This window comes from Dendrobates tinctorius, unplaced genomic scaffold (genome assembly GCF_039654945.1).
Source record: "Dendrobates tinctorius isolate UK_male_01 unplaced genomic scaffold, ASM3965494v1 ptg000058l, whole genome shotgun sequence".
Classification (NCBI taxonomy): domain Eukaryota; kingdom Metazoa; phylum Chordata; class Amphibia; order Anura; family Dendrobatidae; genus Dendrobates; species Dendrobates tinctorius.
The window spans coordinates 5,029,379-5,047,500 of NW_027361726.1; the positions used below are offsets into that span (position 1 = coordinate 5,029,379).

Sequence of the window (18,122 nt, forward strand, 5' to 3'; positions counted from 1 at the left end):
AGCCGAGTTATCCAGCACTTTTTTTGTGCTGAAAATGCGCCCCTTAACATGAGTCAATTGTCCCAGAAAAGATGGCGGGGGAGGGGGAGCGGCAGGTCAGAGGCAGGAGCCAGCGGCTGTGGCTAAAATATGTGCTGCTGCTGTAATAGCGCACAGTGCCAGCCGCAGCCAGATTCCACCACACATCCTACTTACCTACCTGCGCGCCCTAGCTGACACTGCATCTCGTTCATTCCGGCGCCAGCAGCTCTTTCGGCCAAGCAATCATGTGTCCCCACTGATTAAGGTAATGAATATGCACGTCTTTCTACTCCCATAGTCGTGGAGTGAATATTCATTACCTTAATGCAAGTGAGGCCACGTGATTGCTCGGCCGGAAGAGCTGCTGGCGCCGGAACAAGATGTAGTGCCAGCGAGGGCGCGAAGGCAGGTAAATAGGATTTTTTTTTTTTTTTAAACAGGAAGCATGCATACAAGGATAGGGGATAAGGAGCCAGGCATACCAGGATAGGGATGAGGGGACAATGCATACCCAGCTTATACTCAAGTCAATAAGCTTACCCAGTTTTTCGTGGCAAAATTAGATGCCTCGGCTTATATTCGAGTATATACGGTACTTTGTGGGTATAGCCCTTTAGGACTCACCATGAAATCTCTTCCTCGTAGCCTTCAATGGGAGGTGAGAGGACCGGATCCTGTGCTCCTTTCAATGAAGCAAATGAGAAAGAGTAAAATACTTAAAACCCCAAATGATCAAGCCCGAGATGTAATTTCTAGGGCGAAGAACAGCCATATGATGGACTGATGCGATAACAGAAAGCAATAGCTTCAAGTCGGCCCGGAAAAGTATTTTTGATAATACCTAGAAAGATAAAAAGAGTAGAAGAAAGCCAAACCAAACACAACATGTACTGGCCTCAATATAACCCGGGTGGCTCAAAGAGAAAAAAAAAAAATATAGAAACGAAGGTTATTTTTGGGAAATAAATGTATTTACAGTATTAAAATACAAAAAGTACGCCTGGTGGAAGATAACACAGGTAGGAAACTAGTGGCCAACAATTCCAATCAACCCCAGTATCCAGTCATCAGGAGGCGCCTGAGGGTCAGATTGCCCTCCGCGGGTCAGATCGCCCTCCTCGGGTAGCGAGAAGATCATGGAGGAGTGGGAACGGGACAGGCACAATTTCATGCGGAGATCTCCATGCAGCTGCTCCCTGAATAACACTAAGGTCGGGGGATCGCCACCGTCTGCCGCGGATCCATCACATATGTACATCGGGGTAATTGTGGATAGACAGCAATTCTGTGTTATAAACCTACCATTCATCAACAGCTACTACAGGGTGGAGGACAAGCAGTGCCGACCATTGGACACGTCTAATAGGACCCTTTAAAAAAAATGGGGGTGGGGGTGGGAATAAAGAATAATGAAAAAAAAAAATTTAAAAGATTTTTGGGGGCCCAAGTTCATTTTTAGGGACATCTGTTACTTGTTGCTCCTTGGCCAAACTAAAACCATGAGGGATGGGTGGGAAGGGGGTCTATACATTCTACGACAGAGCACCAGTTTCTGTAACTGACCTAACAAAAAAAAAACAAAAAACAACAAACAATGAACGACTGGCAGTATAACCCCCATTATCCCACCCCCCACCCCCCAAAAAAAGACTAAAATGGATCGAATTAACACTAGCTTAAATCACGTCTACTAAATCGGTGCTACATGATTTCAATACAGCGAATATACGGGTACAATTATACAAAAAAATGGTGTTAACACAAAAAAAAAACAAAAAAAAAAAAACAAAGATTCCAAAACAAAACCTATTATAAAGAGTTTGCTGTGTTGTTTTTTCTTTTCACTTTTTCTATTTTTTTTTTCATTTTTTTTTTTACAGGAAAAAAAAAAAAAAAAACTTTTAAAGTATGCATTTAGTACAGTAAGTGTCCATTCTTTTAAAGAAAATCTACTGAAAGCAAAGAGAAATAAAATATCAACCTCCAGAATTAAATCACATAACAATACTAAGCATACCTCCCAAAAATAGTGTACAATATGCACACTTAAAACAAAAACAAATATATATATAAAATAAAATTATAAAAGAAAAAAAAAAAAAAATCCGAAGAGGTGAAAGATTTTCAGCTGAAACGTCCAATGTGGTGGAAAGGTCTGGATGTAAATATGAGACACGTCTCTCCTGACCGGTGGGAAGGGAGGGCATTTTACAAAATACACTTGAAAACTGGAAAGCAGGGAAGCCGAGTGTCGCAACGCTGGATTGTGGAGTCGTTTCCGTACTACAGGACTTTTTTCTATTATCAAAATTGTCTCGGGTGAGTAGGCGGCTTCTTCTTTTAAAATGGATCCCTGGAATTCATATACAAAGGGAAGGCATATTCCTGTCATACGCCTGCAAAGATGCTGCTTCCGCCGCAGGGTAAAGACGTCTTTTTGTGAAGGGTCACTGGTTATTTTTGGCTTTGGCGTGTGTTAAAATGTGAGATTTCAGATTGGTCGACTGGGCGAATTTCTTGTTGCAGCCGTCAAATGGGCACACGTAGGGTCGATCGCCGGTGTGAATCCGCACATGGGTGCGCAAATTGAAGTCCAATGAGAATCGCTTTCCACAGCCTTCAAATGTGCACTGGGAAGAAGAGGACAAAGAACAACGATCACACCACCTGGAAGACAGATCTGAACCAACAGCAAAATCTTGAAAAATGGACCTCTGACAATGACAGAGCGCCTCCCTTTGGAGGACCTGGAACATCCGGCATTACATTGTCAGCCTATGGCTTTCAGTGGACACCATGCAATACTTAGTTTTGCCTGTGGGGGTGCTACAATGCAATTGAACAGTTGCAGTCAGGTAAACCAGCTGGTTTTCGGGATCTGTCTAACAAAAAGGGATCAAACAAGCCGATGCCTTCTTTACTGCCACCAATATGAAGCGTATATATAATGGGCCGGGGTCCTACCTGAAATGGTTTCTCGCCGGTATGAACCAGCTGGTGTCTCTTGAGTTTCGAGCTTTCGACAAAGGCTTTTCCACATTCAGCGCAGACGTGAACCCGTGGACCGTGTGTGTGTAAGTGTTTCCTCATGGCGGAGTTATCCCTGAACATTTTTGTACATCCCTGAAAGAGAAAAAAGTTTAGTAATTCGAGGCAACTGTAGACATTAGATCGTTGTCCGCTGAGCCCCCGGAGTGACCCCATCCTGCAAGTGCTGTGAAAAGGCCAGATCTGAACTCACCAAGGTCCAGAGCATTAGTTGCCCATCTCTGACTGTTTAGAGTCCAGTCCTTCCACGTGCGATTAAAGGTCACCTATTAATTGTGCTGCCACTAGGTGGGATCCAGATCCCTAGACCCCCAATGGTTAGTGAAATCACTGCTCTGAAGGGAGCCGCTCCTGCATGACTGAGCACAGAGCGGTACAGACCCATACACTGACTACTGAGACAGCACAAAGCTCTATGTGCTCGCTCAGGCAGGTACTGTGCACTTCACAGCGGTGACATACAGTTAGGTCCATATATATTTGGACAGAGACAACATTTTTCTAATTTTGGTTCTAGACATTACCACAATGAATTTTAAACAAAACAATTCAGATGCAGTTGAAGTTCAGACTTTCAGCTTTCTTTTGAGGGTATCCACATTAAAATTGTATGAAGGGTTTAGGAGTTTCAGCTCCTTAACATGTGCCACTCTGTTTTTAAAAGGGACCAAAAGTAATTGGACAGATTAAATAATTGTAAATAAAATGTTCATTTCTAGTACTTGGTTGAAAACCCTTTGTTGGCAATGAATGCCTGAAGTCTTGAACTCATGGACATCACCAGACGCTGCGTTTCCTCCTTTTTGATGCTCTGCCAGGCCTTCACTGCGGTGGTTTTCAGTTGCTGTTTGTTTGTGGGCCTTTCTGTCTGAAGTTTAGTCTTTAACCCCTTCACCCCCAAGGGTGGTTTGCACGTTCATGACCGGGCCAATTTTTACAATTCTGACCACTGTACCTTTATGAGGTCATAACTCTGGAACGCTTCCATGGATCCCGGTGATTCTGACATTGTTTTCTCGTGACATATTGTATTTCATGTTAGTGGTAAAATTTCATTCAAATAACTTGCGTTTATTTGTGAGAAAAACGGAAATTTGGCGAAAATTTTGAAAATTTCGCAATTTTCCAACTTTGAATTTTTATGCCCTTAAATCACAGAGATATAGCACCCAAAAAACTTGATAACTAACATTTCCCACATGTTTACTTTACATCAGCACAATTTTGGAACCAAAATTTTTTTTTGTTAGGAAGTTATAAGGGTTAAAAGTTGACCAGCGATTTCTCATTTTTACAACACCATTTTATTTTTACGGACCACATCACATTTGAAGCCACTTTGAGGGGTCTATATGATAGAAAATACCCAAAAGTGACACCATTCTAAAAACTGCACCCCTTAAGGTGCTCAAAACCACATTCAAGAAGTTTCTTAACCCTTTAGGTGCGTCACAGGAATTTTTTTTGAATATTTAAAAAAAAAAATGAACATCTAACTTTTTTTCACAAAAAAAATACTTCAGGTTCAATTTTTTTTATTTTACCAAGGGTAACAGGAGAAATTGGACTGCAAAAGTTATTGTGCAATTTGTCCTGAGTACGCTGATACCTGATATATGGGGGGGAACGACTGTTTCGGCGCATGGCAGAGCTCAGAATGGAAGGAGCACCGTTTGACTTTTTCAATACAAAATTGTCTGGAATTCAGATCGGACACCATGTCACGTTTGGAGAGTCCCTGATGTACCTAAACAGTGGAAACCCCCTACAAGTGACCCCATTTTGGAAACTAGACCCCCTAAGGAACTTATCTAGATGTGTGGTGAGAACTTTGAACCCCCAAGGGCTTTACAGAAGTTTATAACATAAAGCCGCACAATTAAAAAATCATATTTTTTCCACAAAAATGACCTTTTCACCCTCAATTCTTATTTTTCCAAGGGTAACAGGACCCAAAAAGTTATTGTGCAATTTGTCCTGAGTACGCTGATACCACACATGTGGGGGTAAACCACTATTTGGGCGTATGGCAGAGCTCAGAAGGGAAGCAGCGCCATTTGACGTTTTTGGCTGGAATTGAGATCGGACACGTCGCGATTGGAAAACCCCTGATGTACCTAAACAGTGGAAACCCCCCACAAATGACACCATTTTGTAAACTAGACCCCCCAAGGAACTTATCTAGATGTGTGGTGAGCACTTTCAACCCCCCAGTGCTTCACAGAAGTTTATAACGCCCGGGCGTGAAAATAAAAAATTCGTATTTTTTCCACAAACATGATCAATTAGTCCCCAATTTTTTTATTTTCCCAAGGGTACAAGGAGAAATTGAACCCCAAAAGTTGTTGTCCAATTTGTCCTGAGTACGCTGACGCCCCATATGTGGGAGAAAACTACTGTATGGACACACGTCAGGGCTCGGAAGGGAAGTAGTGACGTTTTGGAATGCAGACTTTGATGGAATGGTCTGCGGGTGTCATGTTGCCTTTAGAGAGCCCCTAATGTACCTAAACAGTGGAAACCCCCCACAAATGACCCCATTTTGAAAACTAGACCCCCTAAGGAACTTATCTAGATGTGAGGTGAGCACTTTGAACCCCCAAGGGCTTCACAGAAGTTTATAATGCCCGGGCATGAAAATAAAAAAATCGTATTTTTTCCACAAACATGATCAATTAGTCCCCAATTTTTTTATTTTCCCAAGGGTAACAGGAGAAATTGGACCCCAAAAGTTGTTGTCCAATTTGTCATGAGTACGCTGACACCCCATATGTGGGAGAAAACTACTGTATGGACACAAGTCGGGGCACGGAAGGGAAGCAGTGACGTTTTGGAATGCAGACTTTGATGGAATGGTCTGCGGGTGTCATGTGCGATTGGAGAGCCCCTGATGAACCTAAACTATTGAAACTTCCCACAAGTGACCCCATTTTGGACACTAGACCCCCCACGGAACTTATCTAGATGTGTGGTGAGCACTTTGAACCCCCAAGTGCTTCACAGAAGTTTATAACGCTCGGACGTGAAAATAAAAAAATCATTTTTTTCCACAAAAATGATATTTTTGCCCCCAATTTTTTATTTTCCTAAGGGTAACATGAGAAATTGGACCCCAAAAATTGTTTTGCAATTTGTCCTGAGTAGGCTGATACCCTACATGTGGGGGTAAAACACTGTTTGGGCGCATGTCAGAGCTTGGAAGGGAAGGAGCACCATTTGACTTTTTCAACTCAGAATTGGCTGGAATTGAAATCAGACGCCATGTTGCATTTGGAGAGCCCCTGATGTGCCCAAACAGTAGAAACCCCCAATTCTAACTCCAACCCGAACCCCAACACACCCCTAACCCTAATGGAAAAATGGAAATAAATACATTTTTTTTTATTTGATTATTTTTCCCTAACTAAGGGGGTGATAACGGGGGGTTTGATTTACTATTTATGGCGGTTTTTATGTTTGGCGGCTGTCGCACGCTAAAAGACGCTTTTTATTGTAAAAATAGTTTTTGCATCACCACATATTGAGAGCTATAATTTTTCCGTATTTTGACCCACTGAGTCATGTGAGGTCTTATTTTTTGCAGGACGAGTTGACGTTTTTATTGGTACCATTTTCGGGCACGTGACATTTTTTGATCGCTTTTTATTCCGATTTTTGGGACGCAGATTGAACAAAAACCAGCGTTTCATGAATTTCTTTTGGGGGGGGGGGGTGCGTTTACACCGTTCCGCGTGCGGTAAAATTGAAAAAGCGGTTTTATTCTTCGGGTCAGTACGGTTACAGCGATACCTCATTTAGGTCTTTTTTTATGTTTTGTCGGTTTTATGCAATGAAAACTATTTTATATAAAAAATAATTATTTTTGTATCGCTTTATTCTGCGAGCTATAACTTTTATTTTTTCGCTGATGATGCTTTGTGGCGGCTCTTTTTTTGCGGGACAAGATGACGTTTTCAACGGTACCATGGATATTTATATGCGTCTTTTTGATCGCGCTTTATTACACCTTTTGTTTGGCGGTATGATAATAAATCATTTTTTGCTTCGTTTTTTATTTTTATTTTTTAAGGGGTTCGCTAAAGGGGTTAACTAATGGGACAGTTTTATAGGGCGGGTCGTTACGGACGCGGCGATACCTAATATGTGTACTTTTATTGTTTTGTTTTTTTCTTTTCAAAAAATGGATTTATTTGGGGGAATTTTTTTTTTTTTTTTGTAATTTATTTGGCGATTTTTTTTAAATTATTTTAACACTTTTTTTTAATTTTTTTTTTACTTTATTAAATAGTCCCAGGTGGGACATCACTGTTCTGTGACAGATCGCTGATCTGTCACATCACAGATCACTGTGACAGATCAGCGATCTGTCACAGGCAGTGCACAAGGCTTCCTCATGCCTGCGCTTTGCAGGCACTGAGGAAGCCAGCTTCCTGCAGGCCCCCGTCGCCATCTTGGATTCGGGGGCCTGCAGGAAAGGAGCCCCCGGCAGCAGCGCTGCACATTGCGCTGCTGTGGGGGGCTCAGGGAAGCACGGAGGGAGCCCCCTCCCTGCCGATGCTTCCCTTTAACCCCCGGTACACCGCGATCATGTTTGATCGCGGTGTGCAAGGGGTTAACGTGTCGGGGGCGGTCCGTGACCACCCCTGACACATAGTGCCGGGTGTCAGCTGTGATAATCAGCTGACACCCGGCCGCGATCAGCGGCGCTCACCACGTGGGCGCCGCTGATCGCGCTAGACGTACTATCCCGTCCATGGGCATAGGGGCCCGGGTCCCATGGACGGGATAGTACGTCTGATGTCAGGAAGGGGTTAACAAGTGAAATGCATGCTCAATTTGGTTGAGATCAGGTGACTGACTTGGCCATTCAGGAATATTCCACTTCTTTGCTTTCACAAACTCCTGGGTTGCTTTGGCTTTAAGTTTCGGGTCATTGTCCATCTGTAGTATGAAACGACGACCAATCAGATTGGCTGCATTTGGCTGGATCTGAGCACACAGTATGGCTCTGAATATCTCAGAATTCATTCGGCTTGCATTTGTCCTGTGTCACATCATCAATAAACACTAGTGACCCAGTGCCACTGGCAGCCATGCATGCCCAAGCCATCACACTGCCTCCGCCGTGTTTTACAGATGATGTGGTATGCTTTGGATCATGAGCTGTACCACGCCTTCGCCATACTTTTCTCTTTCCATCGTTCTGGTAGAGGTTGATCTTGGTTTCATCTGTCCAAAGAATGTTCTTCCAGAACTGTGCTGGCTTTTTTAGATGTTTTTTAGCAGTCTAGCCTTTTGATTCTTGATGCTTATGAGTGGCTTGCACGGTGCAGTGAACCCTCTGTATTTACTTTCATGCAGTCTTCTCTTTATGGTAGATTTGGATATTGATACGCCTACCTCCTGGAGAGTGTTGTTCACTTGGTTGGCTGTTGTTTAGGGGTTTCTCTTCACCATGGAGATTATTCTGCGATAATCCACCACTGTTGTCTTCTGTGGGAGCCCAGGTCTTTTTGCATTGATGAGTTCACCAGTGCTTTCTTTCTTTCTCACGATGTACCAAACTGTAGATTTTGCCACTCCTAATGTAGCAATTTCTCGGATGGGTTTTTTCTGTTTTTGCAGCTTAAGGATGGCTTGTTTCACCTGCATGGAGAGCGCCTTTGACCGCTTGTTTCCTTCACAGCAAAACCTTCGAAATGCAAGCACCACACCTCAAATCAACTCCAGGCCTTTTATCTGCTTAATTGAGAATGACATAAGGAAGGGATTGCCCACACCTGTCCATGAAATAGCCTTGGAGTCAATTGTCCAATTACTTTTGGTCCCTTTAAAAACAGGGTGGCACATGTTAAGGAGTTGAAACTCCTAAAGCCTTCATCCAATTTTAATGTGGATACCCTCAAATGAAAGCTGAAAGTCTGAACTTCAACTGCATCTGAATTGTTTTATTTAAAATTCATTGTGGTAATGTCTAGAACCAAAATTAGAAAAATGTTGTCTCTGTCCAAATATATATGGACCTAACTGTAAGCACTCGTTGGGGGTCTCAGGATGAATGCACGCCCCCAGATCACATGTGAAATGAAAAGTAACCTTTAAAGAGGTTCTGACTAAAGTCCATGTAATCGGATACTAAGCGTTTCGTCTTAGGTCAGGGGCACAAATTCTGGGGCAGCAGAGCATCAAAAGGTGCGTTTGCCACGATCAGCACTGCAACTACAAATTATAGAGACTGGGGCATTGGAAATGTTGCCCTGTGGATAGCGCCCTTTGCACGGGGGTCAATTCAAATTTGCTGCAGAACTGACGAGCTGCATAATGTCCTAAATTGTGTGCGGGTTTATCTGCCTCAGGTGGATGACTTGTGCCGTCGTTCAATGCAGAATTCGCACCAAAAATCCACATGTTAATGCCCCCTGATTGTGGAATTTTCTCTGCGGCTTTGTTACCTCTCTGGGGTGCCAGCTCACCTTATGTGGGCACGCAATCGTCCTTGGAGCATCATCTTCTTTGATTTTTCTTGGCTTCATTCTGTAATAAAAAAAAGTGTATTGTTAATCATTAAAAGAGAAACCATCCTAAAAATAATTACAAAAATGTAACTGGAAATCTAGAAAAGAGCTCCACAAATAAGGAAAACCCCAAACCAGCAATTCTTCTATTATCCAAATTGATCATAAAGAACTGTCTGTATGGGTCTCAGGAAGTCATGGAGCCACGGATGCAGATCAATTGCCCATTCTGACACACCTGAGGGGCGCAGTGTACTCCAGTCATTCTAAAGATAGGGATTAAATTACCTTGCAAACTCAGCCAGCTGCTTGGGATCAGACAGGTCGATGCCCGGTATCCCCCCAGGTGGGAGTTTCTTTCCCGTCATGTACTCTGAGTAATCGGGTGGAGAGTTCTCGCCAATAATTTGTTCCTCCACCACCGTCTCATGGTCAATGTCTTTCTTATCATCTGGAAGGAAGCAGAAGGGACGGATAATTCCAAGGTCTCAATGTGCAAGTCACCTGTCACTGCGATCCACAGCTTGGAGGGCAGCGAGCCGTGAGAAGAGACCCCTGCCTGATCGAACGTGACCTCACATAAAGATATCATTGCATTCATCAACACTAAACATTATGGCTGTCAGACCACCAACATTCACATCCCCTCCCCCACGGCGTCCAAAGTGAGAGTTTATACTTCAGTTCATCAAGTGTCAGTGTCCTTTATAGTGGAGCTATCAAGTCACACAGAGACAAGTTCGTCATGGTCACCGGTGGAGATCAGAGCACTGGGACCTCCACCCGGATCAGCGACGGGCTCATGATGGGCAAAAACCTTTCAGTCCTTGCAGAAACATGGCACCCACCTGCTCAGCCATATCTAGGGGTCTGCAGAGTGCCTGTCCGTAGTACAGCGCTGAGCGGACCCCAGACCCGAGCACATGGCAGGCTGCATACCTTCCTACGCAGCACGTCTTCCAGGTGCTGATACTTGCCAGCTGTTATTTTAGTTGTGTGCCTCCTGGCTGCAAGCTGAGCCTATGACCACTCACAGGATGACACAAGGACTGACGAATACGACATTTACTGTAAGGGGAGGTCACAGCTGTCTGTCACTGCTCTCTGCACACGCTTCAGGCCTTCCATTCATGCACACAATGGCACAGGGGTAGCACAATGTCACAGCACTCGGAAAGCAGCACTGTACCCCATCTGCCCCACCAAGAACTGGAAAATAAAGGCGGCACAGCCAGCTACACCGCCATTTTCCCAGCTCAGTCTATTTGCCCATTCTCCAGCATTGAGCCAAATACTACAAACCATACAGCGACATAATGACCGCTCCAAACAAACTACCTGAATATCAATGTGTTACAATAGTGTAAAGATTCCCAGTGGTGCCCCCAACAGCACAGAGGACTAATTCTCAGCCCATGGTGGCCTCTACCTAAAGCCCTTATATACAGATACACCCGTGACTGCGGAGGACAGCGCAGAGCACGACATACTCTGACCGCGCAGCAGACATCCTGTTACCACCGTGCAGGACAGCAGGCAGGAAGCCTGGCGCTCTGCTCACTCCGGGGGCTTCGGTTGCACCCACAGGACTGTTAATGTGGTGCCCCCCAAGAATAACGACCATTCACAGGAGACAAGGCGGCTCCGTCATCTCAACCACAATGTATTACCAATACAAACTGAAGAGTAGAAGCCAATGCTGGACAATCCGAACCACATAGATTGTAAGTTCTCAGTACGGACCATAAGGAGACAACGTTTTAGGCATGTTACCATGAGATATGCCTGATCCCTCCTCCCCTACTGCAGAGGGCGAGTCAGGACTCACAGATGATGAGGCAGTCTTACTGATATTACTCTTAATTTATATGGCCACCATAACTTACTTCTGCTTACATGGCATGAAGAGAGTTGTGGTGTCTACCATGCATTTGTTACACAATATTTGAAACACTAAACACAAGGGCACACAGAGCCCCCCCCCCCACTGCTAGTGGATAGGTTACAGATACAGAAGCCTCCCTACAGAAGTAGCAGTGGTTTGTGTGATTGAGATATATATATATATATATATATATATATATATATATATATATATATATATATATATATATATATATGTGTGTATAATGTGCGTGCATAATAGGGAGTATAAAAATATTTGATGCCATCATGGCCCCAATCCTCCTGTACAGCAGCGAAATCTGGGGTCCTCACACATACCCAGACTGGTCAAGGTGGGATTCCAGCCCAAAAGAAATATTCCACCTGGAATTCTGTAAGCCCCTTCTCCAGGTCCATCGGAGCACCACCAACAGTGCCTGTCGGGCTGATATGGACAGATTCCCACTGCACCTAGCAGTCCTGAAGAGGGTGCAGTCATTCCGGGCTCGCCTACAGAGTAGCAGTCTGAGCTCCCAACATCATAAAGCCCCGCTACATTTAAGGGGGCCAAACAAACCAGAACAGCTCATCTAAACCCAACTGCACCAAAACTCCAATCACAGCAGCCTGACAAAAGCCAAAAATCAGAAAGATGGTAGACGAGGACCAGGAGAGGTACATCTGTAACTGGAGGAGCAATATCATAATTTCTCAGAAAATGACCGTGAACCGGAGTCTACAGAGAGACTACACACTAGCTCCATATCTGGAGAAACTCCCGGACCCCAGAAACCGCCAGATCCTGAGTCTGTGTAGATTCGGTGCCCACAATCTGTCCGTCACAGACAGGGCTACAAGCCCAGGGAGGACAGACTATGCCCACACTGCAACCAGGAGGATGAGACCCACTTCCTGCTACACTGCACCAAATACTCAGCAGTGAGAGACACTCCTTTCAGGAGACTATCCAATCTCTTCCCGGATATCAGCTCCATGAAGAGAAAACATATATCCTGCTGGGGGCCGAAGAGCAGCGCAGTACGCGGGGGGAGGAAAAGAGCAGCGCCGTACGCGAGGGGGGGCAGCGCCGTACGCGAGGGGGGGGGGGGGAAGAGCAGCGCAGTACGAGAGGGCGGATGGAGAGAGAGCAGCGCAGTTCTCATCCTTTTTGGCTGTTTTAGTCACTTTTTCATTTTGTCTTTGCTCTCACTCCTAGAGATACAGCAGCATGAGGCGGTGTCTACAACCCACAAAAGATGCTCAGGTAGTGCAGCTCATCCAGGACGGCAAATCAATGCAAGCTGTGGCAAGAAGTGCATCTGTGTCTGTTAACACAGTGTTCAGAGATGGAGCAGATACGGAGATACCTGGAGACAGGCCTGTACACCAGGAGACATGGAGGGGCTGTAGGAGGACAACAACCCAGCAGCAGGACCACATGCTCCTCCTTTGTGCAAGGACAAACAGGAGAAGTGCCAGAGCCCTGCAGAATGACCTCCAGCAGGCAACTAACATCCATGTGTCTGCTTACACTGTCAGAAAGACTCCATGAGTGTGGCATGAGGGTCAAACATCCACAAGTAGGTTTTGTGCTTACAGCCCAACACCGTGCATGGCAATTGCCAGAAAACAAGACTGGCAGATTTAACATTGAAAAATGAGGATGAATGAACTCATGGAGATCAACATCCAACACTGCAGAGGCACCATGCTCATTTTTCACAATCTTCTACTAGGCATTGCTCCTACTGGCCAGTTTCCTACTCCACATTGATGAGGGGCAATACCCCGAAACAGCTGTCTGTGGATGGATACCATGTTTTGGCATAGGTGGTTTCCTTCATTGGAGACTGCCCTTCCCGTGGTTGTTCCTTCCCGGGGAAAGACCTGGCTAGTCATTGCTTGCGTTGAAAAACGTGATGGTGTCTCCACGCTTTGCATATTTTTACAGTCTGGTGACAGAGTCTGGAGACGGTGTGGAGAACGTTCTGCTGCCTGCAACATTCTCAAGCATGATCGGCTTGGCAGTGGGTCATTAATGGTGCGGGGAGGCTTTTCTTTGGAGGATGATAAGACCAAGATGAGATCCTCAAACCCATTGTGAGACCATATTCAGGTGCACTGGACCCGGGGTTCTTCTGATGCATTACAATGCTAGGCCTCATAAAGCCGAAGTGTGTCAGCAGTTGCTGCATGATGAAGGCATTGATGCTATGGTCTGGCCTGCCCGATCCCCAGACCTGAATCCAATAGAGCACATCTGGGTCGTCCCGTCTCATTCCATGCACAAAAACCACGTTGCATCACAGACTTCCAGGAGTTGCCCGATGCTTTAATCCAGGTCTGGAAGGAGATACCTCAGGAGAACATCTAATGCCTTTTCAGGAGCATGCCCAGGTGTTGTAGGAAGGTCATACAGGCACGTGGAAGCCAAAACACACTACTGAGCATCATTTCCTTGTCTTGAGTCATTTACACTGAAGTTGGACCAGACTATAATTTGATTTTTCACTTTCATTTTGAGTATCATTCCAAATCCAGACCACTAGGGGATAGTAATTTTGATTTAAATTGAACATTTGCACACACATATACACACACAGACACACACACACACAATACAAAAAGTGAAACCATTGTAGTCACTACAGACAAGGAGTGATCTATCTCAAGTGTTTACTTCTGCTAATGTTGTTGACGATTGTGGCTTACAGCCAAGGAAAACCCAAAAGACATTATCTCAGTAAATTAGAATACTTTTTAACACCAGCTTGAAAAAATGATTTTAAAATCTGAAATGTTGGCCTACTGAAATGTATGTTCAGTAAATGCACTCAATACTTGGTTGGGGCTCTCTTTGCATCAATAACTGCATCAATGCGGCGTGGCATGGAGGCGATCAACCTGTGGCACTGCTGAGGTGCTATGGAAGCCCAGGTTGCTTTGCTAGCAGCCTTCAGCTCGTCTGCATTGTTGGTTCTGATGTCTCATCTTCCTCTTAACAATACCCCATAGATTCTCTATGGGATTAAGGTCAGGCGAATTTGCTGGCCAATCAAGCACAGTGATGCGGTCGTTTTAAAAACAGGTATTGGTTCTTTCGCAGTGTGGACAGGTGCCGAGTCCTGCTGGAGAATGGAATTTCCATCTCCAAAAAGTTTGTTGGCAGAGAGAAGAATAAAATGCTCTAAAATTTCCTGGTAGATGGCTGCGCTGACTTTGGTCTTGATAAAACACAGTGGACCTACACCAGCAGATGACATGGCTCCCAAAACCATCACTGATTGCGGAAACCTCACACTAGACCCTCAAGCAGCTTGGAATGTGTGCCTCTCCACTCTTCCTCCAGACTCTGGGACCTTGATTTCCAGATGAAATGCAAAATTTACTTTTATCTGAAAACACCTTGGACCACCGAGCAACAGTCCAGTACATTTTCTCCTTGGACCAGGTAAGAACCTTCTGGCTTTGTCTATTGGTCATGAGTGGCTTGACACAAGGAATGCGACAATTGTAGCCCATGTCCTGGATACGTCTGTGTGTGGTGGCTCTTGAAGTAATGACTCCAGCAACAGTCTACTTCTTGTCAATCTCCCCCAAATTTTTGAACTACCCTTTTTCCTTCCACTTATCTTTCCATTAATATGCTTGGATACAGCACTCTGAACAGCCAACTTCCTTAGCAATGACCTTTTGTGGCTAAAGGGCCCGTTACACATAGCGATATCGCTAGCAATATGGCTGTAACGTCACTGGTTTTCTGACGCAGCAGCGATATCGCAACATGTGATACTTACCTCCGACCGGCTCCCCCGCTGATTATCGCTGATCGCGCGAGACCGTCCTGGATCATTTATCGTCGTCTGCTTCCTGCTGGGCTTCCTGTGGCGCCGACGAGCGCCGCGTGCGGCAGGACGTCAGGATTGCCGCGTCTGACAGGTAAGTAGCGACCCCTGACCGCTGCTATGTCGCTGGAGAGATCTGCCTGTGTGGCAGGTCACTAGCGATCACTTAGCGATGCACCAGCGATCCATATCGTTGTCGGGATCGCTGGTGCATCGCTAAGTGTAACGGTACCCTTAATCTCTTTGTGGAGTGTGTCTTTGACTGCCTTCGACATATGTCAAGTCAGCAGTCTTCCCCATGATTGTGGAGCCTACTGAAAAAGACCAAGGGACCTTTTTAAATGCTTAGGAAGTGTCTTTGCAGGTGTTTTTTGTTAGTTATTCTAATTATGTGAGCCACTGACAGAAATAAACACTTGAAATAGATCACTCTGTAATGACTATACAATATACGAGTTTCACTTTTTGTATAGAAGAACTGAATTAAATTAACGTTTTGATGATATTCTTAGTATAAATTGCAATGGGAGGACAGTAATGTCATGATGGGGGCAGGCTTTGAAGTGTTGGGAATCTCTCCCCCCCCCCCCCCCCATGTGCTCACACACCTATCCACTCTCTTTCCCTGTGTGCTGACTTCTCCTCCTTGACCTGTCTACTCCATGTGCTATACCCCTTGTCTGCTCTCTCTCCTCATGTGCTGTCCCGTTTGAGTTGTCTTCCCCCTGTGCTTTGTCTCACCCCTGTGCGCTCTCTCCCCCTCTCATGTCTTCTCTTGCTTGACCTGTGTACCCCATCACTAAACAGTCAGTGCACAGCATCTCAGGAGGAATTTCTATTTAAAGGGGTTTTCCCACCAACAAAAGTTCACTTTAAAAATTGTCTGTCTGACCATGTACAGAACATACCAAAGCTCCTGGGCAGGGGAGGAAGCAAAAGACAATACTGACATTACAGCAGACGATCGCAGAGGATACATTTTGTGAGGTAAAATATTGTTTAAAAACAGTCAGTGAAATATTTTACCTCACAAAATGAATCCTCTGTGATCCCCTGCTGTAATGTCAGTATTGTCTTCTGCTTCCTCCCCTGCCAAGGAGATGTGGTATGCTCGGTGCAAGGTCGGACACAGACAATTTTTAAAATGAACTTTCGTTCGTGGGAAAACCCCTTTAATGTGACCGGCATCCAGGTCTGGCAAAATTTAATAGACCACTGCACAGTATTATAAAAATCAGCTTCTCTACATGTCTGACAGCCATTCCATTCCAGTGTCAGTTGAATTCCATCCAGAATACATCTCATTCTACTTAATGTGCTTCTGATTAGGTGATCACCTGAACCAAATCTTATTTAACGAAGGAAAGTATAAAAAAAAAAAACCTGCTGTGGTGTTCACATCCTCCTACAATAGGACAAGCTGGATGGCAAAACAAGTGCTAGTAATATCCCAAAAGTAATAGGAATGAAAAATTAACGTTTAACCATGCCAAAGGAGTTGAAGGGCTCAATTCTGGCTTTACTACCAGAGGGATACAGTGAGTGTCATGTTTCTTCCATCCTTAAAATTTCTAAGATGGCAGTCCATTACAACCAGGTCAAGCAGCAGACATTGGGGACAACAAAGCTACAGAGTGGCAGAGGGTGAAAACGACTCTCCACTGACCGGGATGACCGTCATCTTATCCGAATGTCACTCAGCAACCGCAGGATGACATCAAGTGACCTACAAAAGGAATGGCAAATGGCAGCTGGGGCGAAGTGCACGGCAAGAACAGTTCATAACAGGCTCCTAGAGGAAGAGCTCAAGTCATGTAAAGCTAGAAAAAAGCCTTTCATCAATGAGAAGCAAAGGAGAGCCAGGCTGAAGTTTGCCAAAGACCATAAGGATTGGACCATAGAGGAATTGGAGTAAGGTCATCTTCTCTGATGAATCTAATTTTGAGCTTTAAATAACAAATCCTTACTTACAATAAAGAGGACAAATGAAGAGATCCATAAAACAATCATTTATTTAAACTCAAAATATAAAAACCAAACATAATAAATAAGCAGAATGCCTCAAACAGGATTTGGCGAGTTTCACCGATGGGCTTCTTCCTGGGGGCGTGGTTAAGTGAGGGGCAGAAAGCTATGTGAGCATGGTCACTACCCATCTTGAAAAGTCCCCCCCCCCCCCCATATACTAATGTGCCACAAACAGGAAGTTGTTATCACCAACCATTCCCACTTTTGTTACTTTCAACTAACCTCGGCAGTCACTAATCCGTACTTCCCACTCCAAGACTTCTCCCATGCTGCCCCAATCCTCCGGAATGCTCTACCCCAAGAAATTTGGACTATCCACAATCTGCATAGTTTTAGGTGCTCCCTCAAAACGCATTTGTTCAGAGAGGCCTATCACGTTCACTGATCAGTCATTTTAGGTGTAAGTGTGCCAGGTCCATCTATCCCTCACTCCCTCAAGATGGCTGGACCATCACTGTATATACATCATTGTAAATAAACACCTGTACTTTGTATCTCCCCCACCTCATCGCACATTGTAGGCTCTCACGAGCAGGGTCGTCTTATTTTGCTTTAATCATTATATTATTGTTAACGTTTTTACTTATGACTTGTGTTTTGAAAATGTTAAACTGTAAAGCGCTGCGGAATATGTTGGTGCTATATAAAGTTTATTATTATTTAGGTGTATCCATATACATCACCCTCCCTGTATATATATACTGCTCTGTACTGTGTATACACACACATATATACTGCTCTTTACTCACTGCATGCACAGACATATACATTATATATATAT

The 18,122-nt window shown here is 44.6% G+C and overlaps 1 protein-coding gene across 1 annotated transcript in view; it reads right to left on the reverse strand.

Moving 5' to 3' along the window:
* Positions 1 to 970: 970 nt before the first annotated feature.
* YY1 (YY1 transcription factor) overlaps positions 971 to 18,122 on the reverse strand; it is a 48,005-nt gene continuing 30,853 nt past the window's right edge. Inside the window, exons 2-5 of the mRNA XM_073577964.1 lie at positions 9,873 to 10,035; positions 9,543 to 9,603; positions 2,986 to 3,144; positions 971 to 2,651 (exon numbers count right to left, since the gene is read on the reverse strand). Of these exons, the coding sequence (XP_073434065.1) occupies positions 2,469 to 2,651; positions 2,986 to 3,144; positions 9,543 to 9,603; positions 9,873 to 10,035 (566 nt within the window). The 3' untranslated portion in view covers positions 971 to 2,468. The remainder of the gene's footprint in view (positions 2,652 to 2,985; positions 3,145 to 9,542; positions 9,604 to 9,872; positions 10,036 to 18,122) is intronic.